At 41.3% G+C, this 24,205-nt stretch overlaps 1 protein-coding gene across 1 annotated transcript in view; it reads left to right on the top strand.

Moving 5' to 3' along the window:
• Positions 1-24,205, top strand: part of ITIH5 (inter-alpha-trypsin inhibitor heavy chain 5) — a 72,710-nt gene that overhangs the window by 26,076 nt on the left and 22,429 nt on the right. Inside the window, exons 6-7 of the mRNA XM_059404055.1 lie at positions 14,013-14,182; positions 14,810-14,926. Coding sequence (XP_059260038.1) covers positions 14,013-14,182; positions 14,810-14,926 — 287 coding nt within the window. The remainder of the gene's footprint in view (positions 1-14,012; positions 14,183-14,809; positions 14,927-24,205) is intronic.

The raw sequence follows: 24,205 nt of genomic DNA, 5'->3' as shown, positions 1-24,205 counted from the left end.
AGAATTTGCGAGAATCTGAAAGATAGCAACACAACAAAGGCAATGCCTTTATAAGCTGGTCCCATCTGGAGATTTAAAGGTGTTTAAATCATCTGACAGAGTAATCTCTTTTCTGAGCATCTAATCCAGGTGAGGCATCTAAAATATTGGGAATGTTATACGTGCAACCCAGTTTGGTAACATTTGCACTAGCAAAAACTTTCTGTCATCCTAAATATGTAGGGAAACAAACATGGTTAGTAAAATATGGTTCTGGAAACAACGCAACATGGGATGGGGGAAAAGAGAACACTTGTACACACTCTGTAATGTTAAGTATGTTAAGTTCGTTAAATGTGAAGTTGACAGATGTCTAGAAAGTTCTATAAAATAATACTTTTATACTAGGGAGTGAGGGATTACAGGGTTATTTTTCTAAGAATCTAATTTCTAATTTCTAAGAATTTAGTTCAGTTGTTAACTAGAAGAATTTTTAAAACACTAACATACACATTTCAATGATGTATGAGACTCATTCTTAAATTAAACAGTGACAACTGTGTATTCTACATTTGTTTGAGTGCAGGAACGTTTTGGTTCGTTACCAGGACCACCATTTAGGTTCTTCCCAAATTCTGGTTTTTAAAATTGTACTCCATTTGTTGAAATGATAATGATAAATTCCATACAATGTAATCTTAATTACTATATTAATTTCAACTGATGGTTTATATGAAATGTTCATGGGTGTTGGGCCTTATCCTAAGTATAAGTAAACCAGTCAGGCTTCATGTCAAATCCAATAACGAGACCGATGTGTCAGAAAGTTGCACCAGGATAAGAATCTCTTGATTACGGGTATCTGTGACATTGAGGTCTGGGAACGGCTGAGCAGTAAGTGAATAGGCAGAATCTGAACTCAGCCCCCGTGGCCACAAGGAGAAAGAAAGCTGCTTGGCCAAGAATATTTAGGAAGGAGATTGAGAGGAGAGTAGAACACGGCTTGAAGGGGGAGGGGGAGAATGTTGTTATTTCATATAATGTGAAAATAGTCAAGACCCAGGGCTGGTGTGTGGAAGATTGGACTGTGCAGATGATGCGCTTTACTCTTGCCTCTGCTAAGTTCCCTTCGTGGCTGTCCGTGGGACAGCGAGTTTTGTCTCAGACACTGGAGAGTGTCCTGGTTCTGTGGGGGACTCAGGTCTTTTGTTATGTGTCCATTCCCAAGGCTGAGTAGGATACTCTTAATCTAGATTACATTGAAAAATTACAAATATTGTTGAGGTATCTGACTTTGAGAAACGGTGTGAAATATAATACACCATTCTTATGTCCTAGAGGCCACCATGTGTGTGGTTAATGGACTTTTAGTTCAGCTGTTAACTAGAAACCTGACAAAAATTTTCTAGGTCTTGGAAGACTCTGTTTGCCCTGTAAAGCAGGGACAGCAACTCTTTCACAAGGTTATTGGGAAGTGTGTGTGCATGTAAAGTGCCCGGCCCAGAGTAAGGACTTAATAACGAAGTATGATTATTATCATTATTATTATTACCATTATCACCTTGTATTGACTTTTTCTGTGCAAATCTTATCTCCCCTATTAGAGCATAATGGTTGGGAAGGCAGTTCTGTGTCCAGTTACTTTGTTTCCTTACAGTATTTTGCACAATGCCTTTCAAACAGTAGATAGCTAATTTCATGCTTGCACATCAGGAAAGAAAAAGAAATACACCCAAACTAATAATGAAGGATGTTTTAAAATTCCATTTCTTCCTAATCATAATCTATAGGGAAATTCTCCTATGTTCAGCCATGTGCAAGAGGGCTGTTTTTAGGAGGAAGAAGATTCTCTGTGAGTTCCTGGGATCTCTGAGAGGGCAGGGTTGCTGTGGCCCACGTGTCTGGGACAGGGCCTGGGGCTCAGCCACGTGTGGAGGACTCAGCGGTGGGAGACTACTCAGGTGGTCCTGCTGTAGTAATGAAATGTGTGTGCTTTGCCTCATTTTCAGAACCACTGCAACTCTTCAGGGATGTGTATGAGTTGTGGTGTATGGGCATGTGTTATATTTGGAGGCCCTGTGAATTAGCGATTGTTAGCCGAAAAGTTGCTTACTGTTTATATCCTGGGCCTGTGAGAATCTCAGAGGAATTTTTCAAGACCATTGATCTCTTGGGAATCTGTTTATTTTTAAGAAAGTTGTTTTCCTAGCTTTTTGTACCAAAGCGGATATACTGCCTTCCAAAGCATGGAGATTTCACAAGTATGTATCCAAGCCAGGTGCAGTGGACTGGTTCCCTGTTGGCTGCTCCTTCTTGTCCTTCAGCACTCAGCTTTTAACTGTCCCTGCAAAATGGCAGCCCCAGGACGGAGAGGCACAGGTTGTTGTGATTTCTGTCTGGACAGTATTGTGTGCTACCAAAAGAAATCCAGGGTAGAGATCAAACTAGAATTGGGCTTGCACCAGAACATGAGCTGTAATTGTGTGAATGTGGACCCATGCCAGTACATTCCTCTCCTAGATCTGGCTACCACTGAGCGATCAGACTTCTGGAATTTCTCAAAGCAAATCTTTGACCACTGGACCTGTTGCATCCTTAGGGATGCACTTCTGGATTAGGATTACTGTGTGCTTGGTACTGGACTCAGTACTTGCTGTATTATATCTTATTCAGTCTTTATAATAGCCCTCTTGGGTTATACTTTTTATCCCCATTTTATTTGTGAACAAGCTAAGGTTTACGGAGTTTAAGTACAAGAACAAGGACTCATATTTAATTATTGTTAGAAACAGAATCTGAGCATAAAGCTGTTTGACTCTAAATTCATTCCCTCACCCACTGAACTGAGTACATAGAAGATTATAAAATCCTAAGGGTGTGAGATCACATTCTACATCTCTCCCTAGTTGTGTAAGAATGAAAAGAAATGCTCAAAGCAATAGAACGAGCCTTTAACAGTTTAGTTATCTGGCATATCAGGATCAGAGCCAGAGCCATCACGCTGTAAATTCATGAGCTCCTACTCAGTGTACAAGCTACTTCTGTGAGATGTAATTTGGAAGCCAAAGTTTTATACTTACTGGATTATTAAAACATTTAACCCAGGTACATGGTTCAAAATCTAAAAAACTATAAATTGGTGTCTAGTGAAACACAAGACTTCTCTCTTATGCCTGCCCACTCTCAGTTCCTCTCCTTCCTAAAATATTTTGGTGATTTGTGAGCTCAGTGGGACAGAGTCTCTGAAACCAAGACTTTCCTGGAACATCATGGGATGTGTGGGCTTCTGAAGGTGTGTGCCAAGATAGCTACTCCATGCATGAGGCTGGTTCAAGGCTGGTTGTTTCACATTCTGTGTCAAAATCTTGAACTTCTTGTTGTTCCAGGGCACCTAAATCACTGCGCTCTCCATGATTCCAATTTGTTTTTGGCAGAAAATTTTTATTTATGATAAGAAACCTGACAGCTGAGAGTAAAATCGAGTGAGATAAAGAAATAAGGTGCCTTGCCTGGTTTTTCCCCTTTTGCTTTACCTCAGTGACACTCAAACCTGGTTATACCCTTTAGTCACCTGGAGTGGTTTAAGAAAAGATACAGATGCCTGAGTCCCACCTCAAACACATGAATGGGAATTTCTCAAGGTAAGGCCTAGGAAGCTATATTTTTGGGTGTGATACTCTTACAAATTTATACGAGAAACCAAAAAATATATGAGTGCTTTTGACATGTTCATGTAGTTGTAAAGCTAAAGAATAATGCTGCATATTTCTCTCCCACTAAATAGGTATGGTTCTATGGCTTTCATAGTTTCCCCTTTATATTCTTCAGTTTTCAAAGTAGTTTTATTGAGGTTTAGTTTATACAGGATAAAATTTGTTTGTTTTAAGTGTATAATTCATTGATTTTTAGTCAATTTGCAGAGTTGTGCAACCATCACCACAATCCAGTTTTAGAACGTTTCTATCACCCCAAAAGATCCTTGTATCTCTGCAGTTGCTCCCTGTACCCACCCCAGCCCCAGGCAGCGACTAATCCATGTGCTGTGTCTCTTCAGAGAGCTGTATTTTTTAAAGCACCCCAGGTGATTCTGATGCCCTACAAAGGTTAGGAACCCTTACTTTGAACTTTCTAGCAGACTTTAGGGGCATTCATAACTATGTCAATATCTGAACCTACGGAATACTTTCGATCCTTGTTAAATGTGTATCATTCTTCTTTTCTACCTACATGTTTTTACTATTGGATACAGGCCAACATAGAATTACTCACACAGTTGGTGGAAAATAACCTCTTCCCGTATGCAGCTTCTTCTGTTCATCAACATAGATGGAATGTGAAATGGAAAAGTGCCAACAGGCCATCCCCGTGGGGTTGGCGCAGTCTTTCTAGTATAGTCTTGAGCTCCTTAAATAAGGTATCCCATCTTCTCTTGGAAAAGATAAATACAATCATTCAGGGCATTTTGGGGGTCAGAAAAGCTTCTCTCTTTCCCTTGATTCCCACCATGGCTTTCTGGACCTCTCCTGCTCTTCCCCACTTTTCCCCAGACCACAGTGAGAGCAGAGGCTCCTACCTTTCGGAGCCTGGCTTACTGTCCACCTTTACGTGCCAGTTGGACGTAGCTCCTTTGGCTCAGAGGGTCCTGATCATCAGTGCATGTTACGATCAACCGGGGAGCTTTTGGAGATCTATTAGCTATGCCAGTTAAATTAGAGTCCCCAGGGATGGAAACCAGAGGATTGTCTTCTTGTTTTCAAGTGTTACTTGACTCCATTCCTACCTCTTCATTCCCTAAAACTCTAGTCCTGGGCTGCTCACTCTGTTTCCAAGTTTCCCAGCTGGAGTTCCTAAATGATCTCAACTCCTCATCTTTGTCAAAACCAATGGACTCATGTGAAATCACCCTAATCTGACATTAAAAGGAAATTTTACTTTCAGGGGCTAGGAGACCATCATAACTGTCTTCATTTTCTCCCAGTATCTGGTTCATCTTTGAGGGGGTCCCATACTAAAGAACACTGAAGACAGCTAAACAGAATCAGTTTGTGCTCTTAAAATACATTCTAAAAAGACAACCTACAGAATGGGGAAAATATTTGCAAATCCTATGTCAAAGCATCTGGTGTCCAGAATATATAAAGAATTCTTACAACTCAATCAAGAAAAGATAAACAGTCCAATTAAGACATGGGCAAAGGACTTGAAAAAATAAAAGAATGCAACTAGGTTTTCAACACTTCTCTGGTGTAAGTTGGTTAATTTTGCCAGATCTTGGGTATAGCTCTTATTTTGTTGTGAAGGGGGGATTAAGAGGCAGAATTTGTTTCCAGAAGACTGGGTACAAATACATAGATCTCCTTTTCCTGAGTTACCAGATAAAATATAGGATGCTCAGTTAAGCTTGAATTTCAGATAGACAGTTATATCCTGTGCAATCTCTGGGACGTATTAACACTAAAAATAATCTTTTGTTGTTTATCTGAAATTCAGATTTAACTGGGCATCCTGTGTTTTAATTTGCTGAATCTGGCAGCTTCTATTGAAGGACTGCATTGTGACTGATGGTTCACCCCTGGTCCGAGCTCCCTGCTGCTCTGTATTCTTCCCCTAGATCCAGTCTCCACTCTGTAGCTGGAAGGGAATGGCCCTGTTTGGCCTCTGTGCATTTGCCAGGAAATAATAATCTGGTTGTTATGTGAGGGTTTCCAGCATTGTTCAGTGCAGAAATTATTCAGGTATGAATAATTTGGCTCCATAGTTGGTTTTGTTTTGTTTTGTTTTTAATGCTGATATGAGAACCATGTTGTTCGTTCTGACTTGGGTTGTAGTTTAGTCAGGACCAGCTGTGAGCAGGATGGCTCCGAGAGACCCAGGAGGGTGGCCTTCTCTCTTGAACTTGACGTTGGTGAGCAACCCACTCTTCTTGGGGAGACTGCACTTTGTCTCTTCCCTTTTCCTGTTGCCTGTTTGGTGTATGAGGTGGATTTTTGTCGGGCATGTGGCACTGTCCACCATAGCTGTGGCTGAACCCAGAGATGTGCCCATGGCCTGTGACATTGGTTACTGAGAGCACCTGCCATGGCCACCAAAACACTCTCAAGATGGATTCTCTTGAAAGGCTCCCCCCTTCATATGCCCAACTTTGGGCCAATGTGTTGAGTCATCTCCATGCTAACCGTTCAACAAACTTGTCTTGAGTTCTCTCCACATTCCTCGCAGCTGTGCTAGATGCCTGGAACCTAATAGTGTCTAAGACATTGTCACTCCCTTGGAGAACTTCTAGTCAGCAATTCTTAAGAATTAAAGAAGTCTAATTGTGGTAAAAAGCACATAACATTAACTTAACCATCTTAATTAACCAGCTCTAAGTACAGCTGAATAGTGCTGAGTTTATTTTCATTGTTGGGCAACCAATCTCCAGAACTTTTTCAACTTTCTAAACTGAAATTCTGTATTCATTCAATAACAGCTCCCTGTTACCATTCACCCCCACCCCACCCCTCAGCCCCTCATAACTACCAATTCCCTTCCTGTCTCGGTGAGTTTGACTACTCTAGGTACCTCATGTAAGTGGAATCACACAGTATTTGTCTTTTTGTGACTGGCTTATTTCACTTAGGGTAATGCCCCCCAGGGTCAGCCATATTGTGGCTGAACTTCCTTCCTTTCCATGGCTGAAAAATAGTCTGTTGTATGCATAGACCACGTTCCTTGAAGGACACTTGAGTTTCTTCCACTCTTTGCTACTGTGAATAGTGCTGCTTATAATAAACTTGGTGTACATGATCTTTGAGATCCTGATTTCAATTTTATTGGGCAGTTACCCCAAAGTGGAATTACTGTATCATCTGTTAGTTCTGTTTTTAATTTGTGGAGGAACCTCCATACTGTCTTCCGTACTGCTGTGCCATTTTACAATCCCACTCACAGGGCCCAAGAGCTCCAGTTTTCCCACATCCTCTCCAACACTAGTTATTTTCTCTCTTATTGATAGTAGTCATCCTGATGGGTATGTAGAGTTGGCAGTTTTGAATGATAAAGGAAAATCCTCTGTCTGGTTGAATCTGTGAAATGCTGTGAAGATTTTCCCAGTGACTGAGCCATGTTCCAACTTTGTGTAGGTGGCCAGTGTGGAGGCATGTAACAGAAATCTCTTGATCTTAGACTCCTCTGCTGCTCTGGCACCATTTTTGGTAGGTTTCCCTTTGGTTCAGTCTCAGATACTTAAAGAGGTAGTATTTAAAGTTTTCTGTGGACTCAAAATGATACCAGGAAGGGATATAGCACATGCTTTTAGGGCGTAACTGTGTGTAGAATGTGTGAGAGTTGACTTGGTTTGTGGGTAGTTTCTCTGGAACGTCAGTCACACAGGGAAAGCTGAGGCTTAGGAAGGTAGTATTTTGGTAAGAAAGAGCAGTGAGTAACTAGTGAAGAAGGCAAACTTTCTAAGAAATTTGGACAAGTACTACTTTATAAAGTGACAGAGTTGAATCGGAACCCTTTCAGCGGTCACTCTGCATTAGTATTCTCTGCTAAGTTGTTGCCATCCTATCTATATGATGCTCTTTTCCAAAAAGATTTCAAACACCTATTATCTAGGGGATAAAACACCTTTCCCATAAGAAAAGGATACCCGGGGGCTTATGAAGGTATTTAACCGAATTCCTTCTCATCTTTATTGCCCAAATTTACCACGTTTTCCCCTGAGACCTCGCCAGTATACATTTTTTATTGACATGTGATTCATGCACAGCATTATCTTAGTTTCAGTTGTACAGAGTGATGATTCTATATTTAAATATGCTATAGAATGATCACTGTACTATATCTAGTTAACATTCATCACCACACAGTTATGGAGTTTTTTCTGTTGTGATGAGAAATTTTAAGATTTATTCTCTCTCTCTTTAAAGATTTTATTTATTTATTTGAGAGAGAGAGAGAGAGAGCACATAAGCAGGGGGAGCAGCAGGATTTTGTCCGTATTGCTACCCTCAAAGGGTAGTTGCCCCGTTATTCACAATACTTTTGACTGTCCCATATTGAAGAAATCTCCCCACTGGGGTCCAGGCGAGCAGGTTACATAAACAAACGTGGACAGTTTAGACCATTTTCCAAGGGAAATGAGAAGGCAGAGTTTGTTTGGAAACCCTTTTGTAAAAGCACCAGGTGTTGGCCTCCTTCCTCTGACGGTCGGCAAACCCAGGGTCCACAGGAAGGAGACAGGAAGGAGTCGGTTGACCCCAAAGGGCATAGCTTCCAGATGATGCCCTTGACTGTGGTTCTTTGCTTCTAAATCTTTTCACCTTTAGACACGTTACATAGCAATTGACTTCCTTTTATCCCCATGTGGTTGTCTAGGAGAAGAATGTTTATTTGTGAATAACACCCATGTTCCGGGAAAAAACTAAGGACCTACATGTTCTCTAAAATACATGAAGAACTTTGTCATTACGAGACAGAATCAGTGGGAAGAATATTTAATAGCATTTGTGTGCATGCTTCGTAACCTTATGTAGACTCCTTTCTAAGGAAAGCCATGGGCCCTCTGTCCAGGAAAAATACACATATGTATACTTTTATGTGAAATTCTGTATATAATTTCAGGGGCCTCTTGGGAAGCTACCAACTCCATGATGCTTTAAAAAAAATAAAAAGATTGTTCTTGCTATAAATATTCTTGAACTCCCTGTTATGAATGTTTATTATGATTTATCCTTTTTTCCTCCAAATAATGATTATTTTGTTTTCACTAAGCTCTCAGTTGTATGGAGAAAACTGTTAGGGCAAAAATGTAAACTGTATGTTATCAGAGAGTGTTTTTTTCCCTCATGAGTTGCGCTTCATCCAAGACAAAGAGAATAAGAAGCTCCTTCAGAAGGAACAGAGGGGGGGTTATAAGTCTTGAGCACTTTCCACGTGCCCCTACCATGTTCAATGCCTTATGTATGTGATCTCACTTCACTCAGACAGTGATTCTCTGACGTGGATTTACTCCACTTGAATGGATGTGGAATAGAGGCTCAGAGATACTAAGTTAGTCATTTTGAGTCTGCCAAATCTTAGAGCCCACTTTCTTTGGTATTATGCACCTTCTAAAATAGTTTGTATCTTCTTGTTCAAGAATACCGGATTCTAGACAGGGAGAGTGTATCCGGAGGATGCTGGTGACCTGAGGAGCAGGGAAGAGCGGGTGGAGAAGGAGCGGTTAGCGAACCTTCCCAAGGACGCACTTGAGGCCCTGGTGGACCGCAGAAGGTCATTTTGAACAAGAGCGTGGATGTTTGCATCAAAACGGGGAGATAACATGAGATTCGCGCCTCCAATTCAGAGCAATCACGGCACTGCACTTTTTTCCCTAACCAAGCGGGCAGGGACAAGAGAAAGCCAAGAGCAGGAAGAGACATGTGTGCTCTCATTAGAAAAGTAGGTCAGTCTCACTCTTTGGTCTGCTCCCAGCCTCTTCGCTTGCCCTCTTCATTGTGTTCAGAACCCATGCCGGGACAGTGGAGGGCCTGCGAATCAAGTCCATTGTGCCCATGAGCTGTTTTGTGGCTGTCAGCTGTAGGAGCCACGACTCACATAAGGAAAAACTAAACAGTATTATTCTGGTTTGGGATGTTGGTCAGCAACTCTGGGGCAGCCTAGATTAACCTCGTAGATGAAAAGGTTTTTTTCCCTTCTCTAGCAAAAAGAGGATTTTATTTTCTAGAGTTATTGCTCTGGAATTTTTCCCAGCACTTTTTTTTTTTTTTTTAATAGTCAGTGGGAAATTCATTGGGTCACATTGACAGTCTGATACTTAATGGGTGGAAGTGAGCCCAGGAGTTAGGCTTCTTGCTGTTTAACCAAAGTGGGAATCAACCCACTCTTTGGGCATAGAAAATAAGTCCATTTAGAGGAGTCTCATGAATTTTCATCATGAACTAGCAAACATCAGAGGTCAACAGGAAACCAAAATAATAATACACTATCTTTCTCATGGCTTATATCAAAGAGCCCAGTCAAATGAATTATGAAGAGAGAAATTATACTTTTTAATCCTCGGTGCTTTCACTCAACCATGAATGGTATTAATTCAGGGGCGTCGTAAAGAGCATTTCAATGAGAGAGATCTGGAACAAGGAAGAGTAGGTACATGCCGACAGTATGAAGAGGGTCAATCTAAGGTAGACTTTGAAAGTTGGAGATAACCTAGTGCTATGCAAGACTTATTAAAATATAGCTTTCTGGGTCCCCCCTTCCAGAGTTTGTGAGTGGGCCCAAGAATTTGTGTTTCTAGCAAGTTTGCAGATGCTGCTGTTGCATGTGACCACAGGACATCTGGGATGCAGGTCCCAGACCATGGCACAAGGGTGCTCTGCTCCACCCCCACAGGTGATCGAAGCATCCAGAGTTTGCGTGAACACTACCAGTGAAATCGGTTGTGACTGCCACCTGTGCCCATAGGACATCTTTCCTAGAGCTTACTGAGGCTGAACAAAGAGTGCTTCCCAGTAACCTTACCCCGGTCCTAATTCTGCCAGCTAGAATTACTCTGAATACACCTAATCCCCATATAAATGCCCACACTAAGAGACTAATCGTAAGGAAAAGAATAGATAGGCTCTCTGGCAAATAATGTCCATTACATGCTAGGGGATGCCTGCTCACTCTGTTCTCCATCCAGATCCCAGCAAGTTTAGATTTTTTAAAAAATTGGGGTACATGTGAATAAAGTGTATAAATCTCATTTTTACAGCTTGATGAAATTTCACCTGTGTGTACACCCAGACAACTAATTCCAGGCCAAGATAAAGAGTATTTTCACAAACCCAAAGGACTCCCATACTGTTTCCCAGTAGGTACTCACCCCGCTAGCGGTGGCTACCATTCTTCACCATTATTCTGCGTCCCATGGACCAGTCGTGCTTGCTCGTGAGCTGTATGTAAATGGAAGCATAGAGAGTATTCTCTTCTGTATCTATGTGCCCGCTCAAAATGACTGCGAGACGCCGTATAAATAGGAGGAATTCTTTCCTTTTCACTGTACATAGTATCCCAATTTCAATCCGTTGTATTGTCTTATATTTGATTCCCTGGCCCTTTTACTATTTTGTATATTTTCAAGGTTTATAGGAACATCCACTGGCATGAATCAGAATGGCCTAAGTACAGTCATTCCCCCTTACCTATATGGTCTCATGTCCCTCAGTCACCATTATCCCCGGTCACCCACAGTCCTGGAAGCAGATGTTGCCTGCTCTGAAGGCAGTTGTAGCTTCACATTAGTGCCTACCTCCCTTAACTCGCTTCATCCGGCACGGAGCCATTTATCCCAAGAAGGGTGAGGACGCACAGGAAGATGGTTTGAGAGAGAGAGAGACCACATTCATGTGACTCCTACTGCAGTATGTTCTGATCATTGTATTTTATTATTAGGATTGTTAATCACTTCCTGTGTCTAACTTATATTTAAGCTTTGAATACACGTGTATGTATTTAAAAAGGCACAGTGTATCTAGGGATAAAGGTGGGGATAAAGGTGTGGGGCTAAGGAAGGACTTTGGTCCATGACATCACTTAGTCTTTTCAATAGCACGAGTTTGGTAGACCATTAGCCCATTTTGCAGATGAGATAACCAAAGCTTGATAACTTGCCCAAAGTCTCACAGGTAACGAGTGGTTGAGACAGTATTGAACTTAAGTCCTTCTGTTCATTCATGATTCCAAGTTCTCAGCCATGTCAGTAATCACCAAGGAGAGGTTGACCCTGAAGAGCACACATGGTCCTTCTATTTCAAAGACTTTTCCATTTTCAGCCTTTCACCATTCCTCTCTGTAGTGGTTCTTCGGCGCAGTTGACCATGCTGGTGAGCTGGAGGGTGGCATTCGTCACTGTGCCATTGAGATTTTCCAGCTCCTTCTTCAGATGGGCAGATCTGTTGGAAGCATGTTATCTTTCATACAACTGTCTTCAGTAAAAATAAGATTTCCTAATTGCTGGCTTTCTCTTCACTCCTGAAACCTCTGCCCTCCATGGGTGAAAATAATAGAATCAGCTCTGCCCTGTGGTTCCTGTTAAGGTTACACCTAAATTGTCTTTGAAAAATAATTGTCTGTTCTGTTGAAGGAAATGTTTAAACTTCCTTTGATTTTAATGTCTAATAAACCCTTAGCGAGATAAAGTTTATTCTTACGTACAAATTACCACAGGCAAATTATGCCTTGTTTCCTATTTTATTTTGCTAATTAGGTATGGAAGATTGTTGGTCAGCTCACTCTTTGTATGGTGTCAACTTGAAGAGATTTTAAAAAATGATCAGATGCTTTGCAGCAGTTTTAAGCCTGGCTTTGATTCAGTATCTGGATAAAGTTTCCACATATACTGATATTTATGTATCCTCCATTCTATTTTTATATTCCTCTTGGTGCATGCAGAGCTAAATTTGAATTTGAATTTCTGTTGTTGAGTATGTAGACATGGTGGTATTTAGATTTGTAAAGGTGGGTAGTCTGTGAGGTATGTAGTAGTAGTCTCTATTCTAACAGGAAATGAAGGTCAGGAGTAAAACATGGGCTATGCTGCACTGAATCTTTCATCCCATTAGTTTTTCTTAAGTCATGTAAAATCCATTTATGGATTTATCTTTCTGTAATTCTAATTTGCATTTGAGGATTTATGCTGGGAGAAACTTTGGGAGCAGTTTATTTGTTTGTTTGTTTAAAGAGCCATAACCTTTCTGGACAAACAGGATGCTGGGGCAACCAAATGCTTGGTGGTGGGAGGTGTTTCTTCTGGAAGATTCCCACAGGAAAGGGGTGACAAGAATTAGACACCGTACTTTCCCAACTCTAATGAATTAGTAGATCCACACAAACATCATCGGTGTCTGGTGAAACAATGAAGTGAAAGATGGATGAGGAGCTTTATAATGGGTGATCGGATTGACAACATGGGAGCCCGCCATCTTTTTTTTTAGTATAGCTGAAACAGACAGGTAGACACTGTGTGCTTCTGACGTGGAAAAGTGGTAAGCAGTCAGCATCATTCATCACCTGTGAAGTGTTCTTGTCAGTGGTATGGACCTGTGTCTAAGCAAGCGTCTAACTTTCCTACCAGAACACAGGGAAGTAGAGATGGAGATGTGTTTCCCAACATCGACTGCACATTAGACTCACATGGGGGATTTTTAAAGCTTTGATGCCCAGGTTCTCCCCCAGACCAATTAAATGAGCTCTTGCCTGGATATCGCTATTTTTTTCTAGTTCCCCCAGATGTTACAGTTTGAGCCAAGGATGGAAACCAGGGGAATTGAGGAGCAAGTTAAAAGATAAGACAAAACAGTAAAAAAAAAAAATGCAGCATGTAAGAAATTCCATAGGACAAATAACCAGAGTTTTACAACATGTTTATGTAACATTAGAAGAAACACCTGTAGATTAAAAGAGATTTAAGAAACATAAACCTGCTGTGCTGTGTGGTCTTTTTTGATCTGGATTTGAAGGAATCAGTCATATTGAGACACATTCGAAAGAACTGGGGGAATTTCAATGCAGACTCAGTATATTCGGGGATAAGATGGCACCGAGCCTTGGTTTTGTAACTTGTGATGATGGTTTTGTGCTTATGTGGAAAAAAGTTCTTACAGTTGGAGATACCTACCGAAGTATCTATGGATGAAATACGAGGTCAGGGATTTGTTCTCAAACACTCTAGCATGATACCATGAGGGGATAAAAAAAAAACAGATACAGAAGATTGTAAGAGGTTGATAATCGTTCAGTTGAGTGAAATGCACATGGGGGTTCATTTTACTATTCTCTCTACTTCTGTGTGTTTAAAAAGGTTACATGAACGGTGAAAAAGAAGGTATAAAGGTGAAATCTGTAACATCTCATGTGTTGGGATGTACTATCAGTGTGAAGTCTGTGAAGTTCATACGGCGTATAAACCTGCAGTAAAGTCAAGTCTAGCCCCATGTCCATGCAAAACATCCCTGCTTCTTTTCCAGAAAATATCGATATGAATTCTGTTTATATCTTGCTTGCAGATGATTCTGGGCCACCTCCTTCTACTGTTATCAACCGAAATGACACTTTTGCCAAAGTGACTTTTAAGCCTAGTGTGGTCCAGCAAGCCCGGATTGCTCAGAATGGCGTTTTGGGAGATTTCATCATTAGATACGACGTCAACAGGGAGCAGAGCATTGGGGACATCCAGGTAATGGGCTTGTTTTGCCACTTTGTGTCAGTTGCTTGATACTTTTAGTTAGACTCAGAATGAGGGATTCCAGTTCTTATCTTAGGGAGGGAGAACATTCTGGTTCCTAGAAATTTATTTTAACTTAAAATATGTCTCCAAGGGGACTAGGGTGTTCCCTTCCTATTTCCTGCTTCAGTAATCTGGAGAGCAAATGAAATCTGTAATGTAATTTTCCCTGCGGTGTTTTAGATGGAAGTTAGAGTTTTAGTTCATCTTCAATTTTAATTAAGAAAGCCTGGTCCATGGCTCATTTCCCTTTAGGTTTTATTGCTCCAGAGACAGGGTGGGAATATTAAAATGCATTAGCATGCACCCAGAATGTAGACGGCTTTGACATCTCAACTTGTTAAAACCACATATTGAAGGAAGCAGGAATTCCAAGTGACAAGGGCCATAGCGGGTGGATAATTAAAATCGAATTAGTCAGCATAGGCGATAGATTTTAAAGGGATGACTTTATCTTTATGAAATCTGTTTCATGTGCTTCGTGCTCTGAATTGTGGAAGTTGTACAGACTGTCCATCTTGGGTAGTTTTTCTGCCTATTCCAGGCACTACCATTTTTACTTTCTCTTCCCTCCACCAGGTTCTAAATGGCTACTTTGTGCACTACTTTGCCCCCAGAGACCTACCCCCTTTGCCCAAGAATGTGGTATTTGTGCTCGACAGCAGTGCCTCTATGGTAGGAACCAAACTCCGGCAGGTGAGTGAAGGCCAACTATCAATTTTGTGCTTTCTCACTTTTGTCTGGAACCATGATGCACCATGGGAATAAAATTCAGTTGATGCCAAATGTCCGCTTTACCACCCAGCTGTTCTGCTTACACAGAACCTTCCAGAGCGGATAATCCAGTTCAGCCATTGACATAAGCTATCATTTCAGGATGGTGGTTTTACGAGAGCAGAGGGGAATGCTATAGGAGCCCTTGGAAATAAAGGGAGCTGGCAGAGTAGATAATGTGAGGCAGGAATACACTGAGAGGGACAGTCAGCAGCACTACTGTTGATGGAATAATTCTGTTCTGTAATGATGACCTTTCAGATCAATGGAACAGAGTCATTGACAGCCCTGTTGGTCTACCCTTAGGACAGAGAACTTCTATCTCAATAATTCAGGATATTCTTGCTGCATTTAGGATAAATGTTAAAATTCTAGGGATAGGAGGAACATTAGGGGATATATAGTCTATGCTGAAATATTGAAATATAGTCTATACTGAAAATACAAGTATTAAAAATTTTAAAAAGATTTTATTTATATATTAAAGAGAGTGAGAGTGCAAGTGAGAAAGAGAGAGAGAGAGAGGTTAAGAGGTAAGAGGGAGAGGGAGAAACAGAATCACCGCTGAACAGAGTCCAATGTGGGACACAATCCCGGGACCCCAAGATCATGACCTGAGCTGAAGACAGACACTTAACTGACTGAGCCATCCAGGTACCCCTATTAAAACTTTTTTAGCAAGCCACTGGAAAGAGCTATTCCTTATCTTACTCTGGTATCATAAATATCACAACTTTGCTTTTTTAATATAGTTTCATCTCACATAACACAAAACAGAAAAAGCTATTGACTGTCAGACCAAATTATAACTCTGTATTCATCAAACACTTAGTTCTCTTGCTTTTCTTTCTTAATTATCTATTTTTATCAATTACTAATAAGTATGTACTTTAATAATACCCCATACCTCAAAAGAACCCTCTACCCTATGTCTTTCCACCCCTACATCACATTCCACATGTAGTTAAACCTGATCTTAGCTATAAACTATTGTAAATATTTTCTCAGCTACTACTTTGTAAGTAGCTTTGGCCATTTGCATTGAAAAGATCATGTAGAATCTGTTGATTTTTTTCTTCATGGCATCTTATTTTCCTCTGCCCCAAAATAGTAAAAAATATATTCTGTGCAAAAATAGGATTTAACTATTTTCTTTCAGAAGATTGCCAGATATGTTTTCTGACTTGTATTGGGGCAAGATATCTTCGCCCTGTCAGCCAAATCCATGTACCTCTTCCACAGCACGTCCTTGTACAGAATCCTTCCTGCTGACTTCTCCACTTTGGTTCCTTTCCTTTCTTCTTGCATCTCGGACCTTCCATCTGGGATTACTTTTCTTTTGCCTAAAGAATACCCTTCGGTATCTTCCTAGATGTGGATCTGCTAGTAAAGAATTCTTTTAGTTTCTGTTTGTCTAAAGATGCTTTATTTCTTTCTCATTCTTTTTTTTTTTTTAAGAATTTATTTATTTATTTGACAGAGAGAGATCACAAGTAGGCAGAGAAGCAGGCAGAGAGAGAGAGGAGGAAGCAGGCTCCCTGCTGAGCAGAGAGCCCGATGCGGGACTCGATCCCAGGACCCTGGGATCATGACCCGAGCCGAAGGCAGTGGCTTAACCCACTGAGCCACCCAGGCGCCCCTATTTCTTTCTCATTCTTGCAGGATATTTTTACTGGGAATAGAATTTTTCATTGATAGTATTTTTTCTTTCCTTTGAAGATAGATCCCTTTGTCTCCGGGTTTCCATTGTTGCTGTTGATAAGTCAGTAATTATATTAACTGTTGTTCCTCTAAAGGTAATCTTTTATTGTTGGCTGCTTTTAAGATTTTCTTCTTAAGTTTTCTGTAGTTTTAATATGATGGTCTCAGATGTGGATGTCTTATTTTTTTTTTTTTTTCTGCCTGAGGTTCCTAGGACTTCATGAATTTATGGATTCATGGGAAAATCCTCAGCCATTATTTCTGAAATCACTTTGGCTCACTTTTCCTTATGAGATTCCAGTGTTGGAAAACTTCCTCTGTATCCTGTTTCCCTTGCTCTCTTCTATTAATTCCAAATTTTGCCTTTCCGTACTTCATTCCAAACCTATCTTACAGTTCACAAATTATCTTTTCAGATACGTTCAGTCTGCTCTCAAACTCATCCACTGAGTTCTTTCAGTTATTGCATTTTTAAGTTCTAAAATTTCCATTTTGTTCTTTTCAAATCTGCTGTCACTTTTTAGAAGCTTCAGTTACGACATAGTTTGCAATACACTTTTTATTTTCTCAAGCATCATAAACATAGTTATTTTAAAGTGGGTATTAAGGAGGGCATGTATTGCACAGAGCACTGGGTGTGGTGCATAAACCATGAATCTTGGAACACTGAAAAAATAAAATTAATTTAAAAAATAAAAGGGTTATTTTAAAATTTAAATAAATAAAATATGTATCTGATCTTTCCAAACTTGAGCCTTTGGATCTGTTTTTATTGTTTTTAATTCTCTCCTTGTGTGACTGGTCATTTTTGATTGCATGATGAACATTATAGTCAAGCATTTGTTTGTAGAAATAATTGAAGGCCTATGGTGATGAACTTTTCTGCTAAAGAAAGTTTGGGGTGTTTCTGTCAGGTACCAGGGAGATTACAATCTGGGGTCATTTTTTTAAAGGTTTATTTACTGGGGTGCCTGGGTGGCTCAGTGGATTAAAGCCTCTGCCTTTGGCTCAGGTCCTGATCTCAGGGTCCCGGGATCGAGCCCCATATCAGGCTCTCTATTCCTCAGGGAGCCTGCTTCCTCCTCTCTCTCTCTGCCTGCCTCTGCCTACTTGTGATCTCTGTCTGTCGAATAAATAAATAAAATCCTTAAAAAAATAAATAAAACATTTATTTACTTATTTTAAAAGAGAGAGCATGTGCAATTGGGGAGGGGGGCAGAGGGAAAGAGAATCCTGATGCAGACTAATCGCTAAGTGTAGAGCCTGATGCAAGGCTTGATCCAATGACGCTAGATTACTGCCTGAGCTGAAATCAAGAATCAGCCATTTAACCAACTGAGCCACCCAGGTGCCTAATCAGGGATCATTTTAGTCCATTTTCAGGGCTTGAGATTTTTCTGGGCAGCCCAGCTGGCTCAAAGCTGGATTTCAGTCTTTTCAAGACTGGTTTATTTCTGTAGAGCACAAGATGTAGAGGTTCACAGAGCACCCTCCCTGGTGGGCTCCGGACTTTGACTTTTGACGCCCTCAGCTACTCAAGTGTTGCCCAGCTTCTCAGATGCTACCTTGGCCTTGATAAACATCTTTGATAAAAGTGATCCCAAAGTCAAGCCTGCCTCTTTAAATTTTCATCTTTTCCCAGATATTTTTTCGCACTATTTTGATACTCTCAAGATTTAAGAAAAATACACATTTTGTATATTGCTTTTAAAGTTATTCACAGTGGGAAGGTTGGGTACAAATTACCTGGAGGTTTTCATTATGGACAATGTTTCCCAAAGTGATTAATCACACATATGTGAAACATTCTTTTGTGGTGGTTGATTTTCTGTTCATGTTTGAGAGGCATCACAGCCTTGTCCTGTTTGCTGAATATTCTGAAAATTCTTTGCTTTAGGGACTGCAAGTAGTTTTTGTGACTCTGTTTGCTGGATAACATGCTGACAGGAGAATCATGGCTTCTTTGGAGACATGCTGGCCACAGACGTAGTGTTAATTAGGTCTTGCATCTGAGCCAGCATGGTCATTCCCATTTGGATTTTGAATCAATTAGCAGTTACTGAGTAGGTGCTACAGGCTAGGTTCTCTGGCTGTGTCATGAAATGTCTACGCACCTATAAATCCTCATATTTTCTTTTTTTTTTCTTTTTCTTTTTCCTTTCTTTTTAAAAGAATTTATTTATTCATTTGACAGAGATCACAAGTAGGCAGAAAGGCAGGCAGAGAGAGAGAGAGGAGGAAGCAGGCTCCCTGCCGAGCAGAGAGCCCGATGTGGGACTCGATCCCAGGACCCTGAGACCATGACCTGAGCCTAAAGCAGAGGCACTTTAATAGTATTTTTTAACTTGCATTTTTTAGTTACTAGTACATTTGACTCTTTCATAATCTTATTGACTCTTATTTCCTTTTTGTAAATTATTTCATATTATTTGCCCATTTCTTACACAAGATTACTATTAACTGATCTGGAATAGCTCTTTATCTATTAAAGATAAACCCTTGGCTGCATAAATTTTCCAGCCTTCTGTTCACTTTACTCTGTTTTTACTTAAAAGTTTTAATGTTTTTATATAGCTACAGTTATTGATTTTTTTTCCCCCTTTAAAATTCCTTTTCATGGTTTTTAGATTTAAAAAGTCTTTCCCTACTTCAAAATTAATTAAATAGGCATATTTTCATACTTATTTTGGGGTGTGGTTCATTGATTACATTTCACTTCTTAATCCATATGGAATTCATACTCTGGTAACAGTTTTACATGTTAATAAATTGGTATAGCCTTCTAGAAAACGTGGTTTTAATATCTGTAAAAGGCACAAATTAGTTAGCAGTCCTTGCCCCAGTAATCCTGCTTCTAAGAATCTAATATAAGAAAATGATTGACATGTGGTCAAAGATTTCTACATGAAGACAGTTATCCCAATGCTGTTTCTAATTAGTGAAAAAGAAGATAACTTCAACTCTCTCACTGGTGGCAGAGTGAGTCACTGTTTTTCAGTTGCACTATCCAATACAGTAAGCACTAGTCACACAGGGCTACTTAAATTTAAATGTATTAAAATTAAATAGGATTTTTAGGGGCACCTGGGTGGCTCAGTGGGTTAAGCCGCTGCCTTCGGCTCAGGTCATGATCTCAGAGTCCTGGGATCGAGTCCCACATCGGGCTCTCTGCTCGGCAGGGAGCCTGCTTCCTCCTCTCTCTCTGCCTGCCTCTATGCCTACTTGTGATCTCTCTCTGTCAAATAAATAAAATCTTTAAAAAAATAAATAAAATTAAATTAAATAGGATTTTTAAAATGTCAGTTCTTCAACAGCATTAGTCTCATTTGGAGTGCTAATAGCCACCTGTGGCTAGTGGTTGCCACACGGGATACCGTAGGTAGAGAACATCCCTATTCTCATAGGAATTTTTATGGAACAGTACTGGCTTATGGCCATTAAGCTCAGCTTCTTAAAGAATATTTAATAATATTACATATATTCATAATATAAGGGTAAGTAAAAATATCAAAATACAAGACATTTGATGGTAACACAAATTCATATTGGTTGCAGAAATTTTAATTATCAATATTTTCATCAAGTTATGTTTCCTCTCCCCACTATAAATCTAAACCCTGGCCTCATGAAGGTCATTACCTTAAAGAAAAGGAAAAAGAGGGCACCTGGGTGGCTCAGTGGGTTAAGCCTCTGCCTTCGGCTCAGGTCATGATCCCAGGGTCCTGGGATCGAGCCCCATATCAGGCTCTCTATTCCTCAGGGAGCCTGTTTTCTCCTCTCTCTCTCTGCCTGCCTCTGCCTACTTGTGATCTCTGTCTGTCAAATAAATAAATAAAATCTTTAAAAAAAATAAATAAGAGATTTATTTACTTATTTTAAAAGAGAGAGCGTGTGAAATTGGGGAGGGGGGCAGAGGGAAAGAGAATCCTGATGCAGGATCTCTGCTCAGCAGGGAGCCTGCTTCCCCCTCTCTCTCTGCCTGCCTCTCTGCCTTCTTGTGATCTCTCTCTGTCAAATAAATAAATAAAATCTTTTTAAAAATGCTATTTATATCTTCTTATTGTCAAACCTCAAATAATGTAAATTACTTATAATGACAGCTTCTGTAGTATGCATTTGCAGAATTCAACAAAATTATAATATTTAAATTATTTCCCAGTAAATATTAAGAAACACCCAAAAGGGTAAAATGCATGATCCGTTCTGCACCTTCACACAAAGGTCATTAAATCACCCAAAGGCTGCAGCAGCTCGAGTGACTCATATCTTTAGCCGCCTGAGTCACATCAGGCCTTAACTTCAAACCCAATCCACCCTAGGGCCCAGGATCTTCTACTTCCGGGGGGGGAAGCATCAGGAATCTTCTTACTAAGCCCCTGCATTTCGGGAGGGATTTCCACGCATGGTGCAAGAGCAGTGTAGAGAAAGACGTCACCCCAGTTGCTCTTCCCCCCTCCTCCCTCATTCCTGGTATGAAAATGCCATTACTGGGCACTGGAAGTCTGGCTTGCACTCTGCCGGCTTCTAAGCGACAGCCTGGCCTCTTTCCCGGAGAACCACCCTGGACGGGCCAAACACATGTCAGAAGCCTCTAGGCAATTTCTAAAGCCTGTCGCTGCCTTGGAGTGTTTGGAAAACCGCTGCCTGTTTTAGCAGCTCTCAGCTGCCCCGAAGCCAGGGCACCAAGTGAAAAGCTTGGTTGGCACCGGAGCCTTGTACACAGTGTCGTGCCTGCTGGTGAAGGGGAAGATGGCTCCGGAGCACGGAGCTTTCACGATGTAGCCACAGGCTTGGCAACATCGGACATTTGTCACAGGTCCCCTGGGGTCCTATGAAGAATCATTCACTGTCTCCCTGGGGGTTCTTGGCTCCGCTCTTCATTGATGGGCCCAAAGTACTTCACTCTGCTTATCACAGTGAGGGGCACAGAGTTGGTGTTGACTAATCTGAACAACTGATTTGTAAAGAACTGTAAGATCCTTAGAATGCGTTCTCCCGATAGGGTATGTCAGTGCCTGGGCACTTTCTGGTTCCGGTCCTAGTCCTAGCAGGACTGAGAGCCTGGAACCCAGGGCTCTACCAGCTTAGGAACAGCTACAGAGCCTCCAGCCGGTTCCTGGCACATGACTTGGCTCTGTTTTCTATCCCACGTGCCTTTGTTGGTGACTCCCGTCGAGCGAGAGGCCTCATGCTAGATCAGGCAAGATTTCTGCCTCCTGATTTCAGCTTGGAAAACCTCTCAGTGGGAGCAGGAGCTGAGAAGAGCCACAGAAAATGTGATCAGCGTAGCCCTTTGATTCTTGATTAGTTTCATGCTTAAAGCCCTGGAACTGGCAAATACGTATCCTCGGGAACAGTAAGGAGAAAATACATTTTTGTATTTTCAAAATACATAATACATTACAAACTACAATAGATTTATGTTTGTAAAATACATTTTTTCTTGCCCAGGGTTTACATGTTCTTCTCTTCCCTTTCCCTAATCTATGTAACTAGATCTACTTCCGCCTTCATATTAAGGAACTTGGCTGACGGACTCTTTCTGGCAACCAATCAGAGGCTAATGAATCATTTACCAGATGTCTTTCATGGTAGAGCTTTCTACAGATTCGTTCCCATCATCTGTGCCATTCTGGGTCCATCCTAGATTCCCATGGAACTTTTGGAAGTCTGTCTTCTTTTCTCCATTGAATTTAGTCATGCGTTTTGGAGAGTAGAGAACAAACACGCTGTTTCTTATCTGTCATTGCCAGATTAAAACGAGGGGAAAGGTGAACATTGCTTGTGCATCATCCATTGGCTTACTTCATGCTCTAGGTCATCAGTTTCATCTTCACATCCAAAATTCATCTTCCTCCAGCCATTTGGGCATTTTACGTGCAACCCTATAGGCAAATAGCCTATCTGTGAGCTCCATGGATTTGGGAAGCATCTTGGTTTTGATCATTAGAGCACAGTCCCAGTGCCCAGCATAGTGCCCAACACAGAGTAGGTAATGATTTTTGCTGAAATACACACCAGCACCTAAACATTAAATGTGGCACACACTTTGGAGTCACAGTAAGTACCATGGAGTGGCCAGTACATACCAAGCACTGTAAGCATTTTACATACTTTTTCATTGACTCTTTCGGCAATCCAGTGAAATAGACAATGCTACCCCTTTTTATGAATGAGAAGGTGAGGGGCAGGGAGGTGACATCACTCTGCTGAAATGCTCTGTTTACTTATGCTGTAAGTAGAAAAGCTCAGCATCAAGCCCAGTGTCCCCCAGCTCTTCCCGATCTACGTCGGACGGATAGACGTAGATCCTACAGTCAGACCACTCTCAAGGACAGGCTCTACCTTCAAGTGACATGATGGGGGTGAGTGCACACAGATGTCAGCTGCCCTGAGAGGCTAAGCGGCTTCAGCCACAGCAGGTGTCCTTCCTGAAGGGAGCTGTTCTGCTCTGATGCATAGAATTAACCATCAGAGATTTCTTATTTAACTGTGAGCACACGGTGGGCATGGACGGGGAGGCAGACTTCTTTCCTTTTACGAGTTGGGTTGGACAGCCTGAGTGCTGGCATGGAGACAACAGAAGTGGGGAGAGAAGGACAAGGTTGGTGACTGCGAGGTCCAGTGATGTCCTGACCTTCATCCCAGCTGTCCTCTTCAAGAACTTGTGGATCTGCCACAGTCTGAAAGGGAAGCTGTTGGAAAAAACATTAGGTTGTTTTATATGGTGGGGATCAAAGGAAGGGCAGCCTGAGGGTCACTGAATGGCCAGGAAGACGGCCAGGTAAGGCCAGCAGAACCCAGAGGGGGTCAGGGGAGTAGTGACCTGGTTAGAGGAGACAGCTCCCTGAACAAGTGAAGGAACTCAGGAAAGAAAGATGGAGGAAGGCCAAATGAGGTCACGTCTTGGAAATTTGGAGGATGTCAGAGATCGGCACTATATGGCTCTCGAATGAGTAAAGATGGATGATGGAAGGTTGAGATACTCCTGCTTACCTTTTCAGGCTGCAGGCCTTGTTGTAAACATCTGAAAGCATGGCTTCAGTTAATAAAAAAAAATTTCTAGCTCTCCCTTTTCTGGTTTTCTAGAACAAAGGTCAAGAAACTTTTTCGATGGGGACAGACAAGATGGTCTCTGTCCTACTCGTCAAGTGTGCCACATGGCGCAGAGGCAGCCACAGGCCATCTGCACAGAAGCCGTGTTTATGCAACAACAGGCAGCAGGCTGGATTTGTTCCCCAGGCCGCCGTCCTCTGACCCTGGTCGGCGGGGGTGACTAATGGGCAAACTAGAGATTGTTTCAGTTGGTAGTATTCATTCTCGCCGACGGGGCTGCTCTTGTCCAGACATGGCCACCAGTAGTTGTGTGGTCAGAAATACATTGCAAAACAAAGATCTGGGGCTTCGGGCAGGGGACAGAAGGCAATGGGGAAAATGTGTTTTTGACTCTGACTCAGAATATGAGGAAACAGATGACGGATAGAGGGCACAGTATTCTTT

The sequence above is a fragment of the Mustela nigripes genome, chromosome 6 (assembly GCF_022355385.1).
Source record: "Mustela nigripes isolate SB6536 chromosome 6, MUSNIG.SB6536, whole genome shotgun sequence".
Lineage (NCBI taxonomy): Eukaryota > Metazoa > Chordata > Mammalia > Carnivora > Mustelidae > Mustela > Mustela nigripes.
The sequence above is the reverse complement of the archived record's forward strand: the minus strand, read 5'-3'. Positions and strand labels throughout refer to the sequence as shown.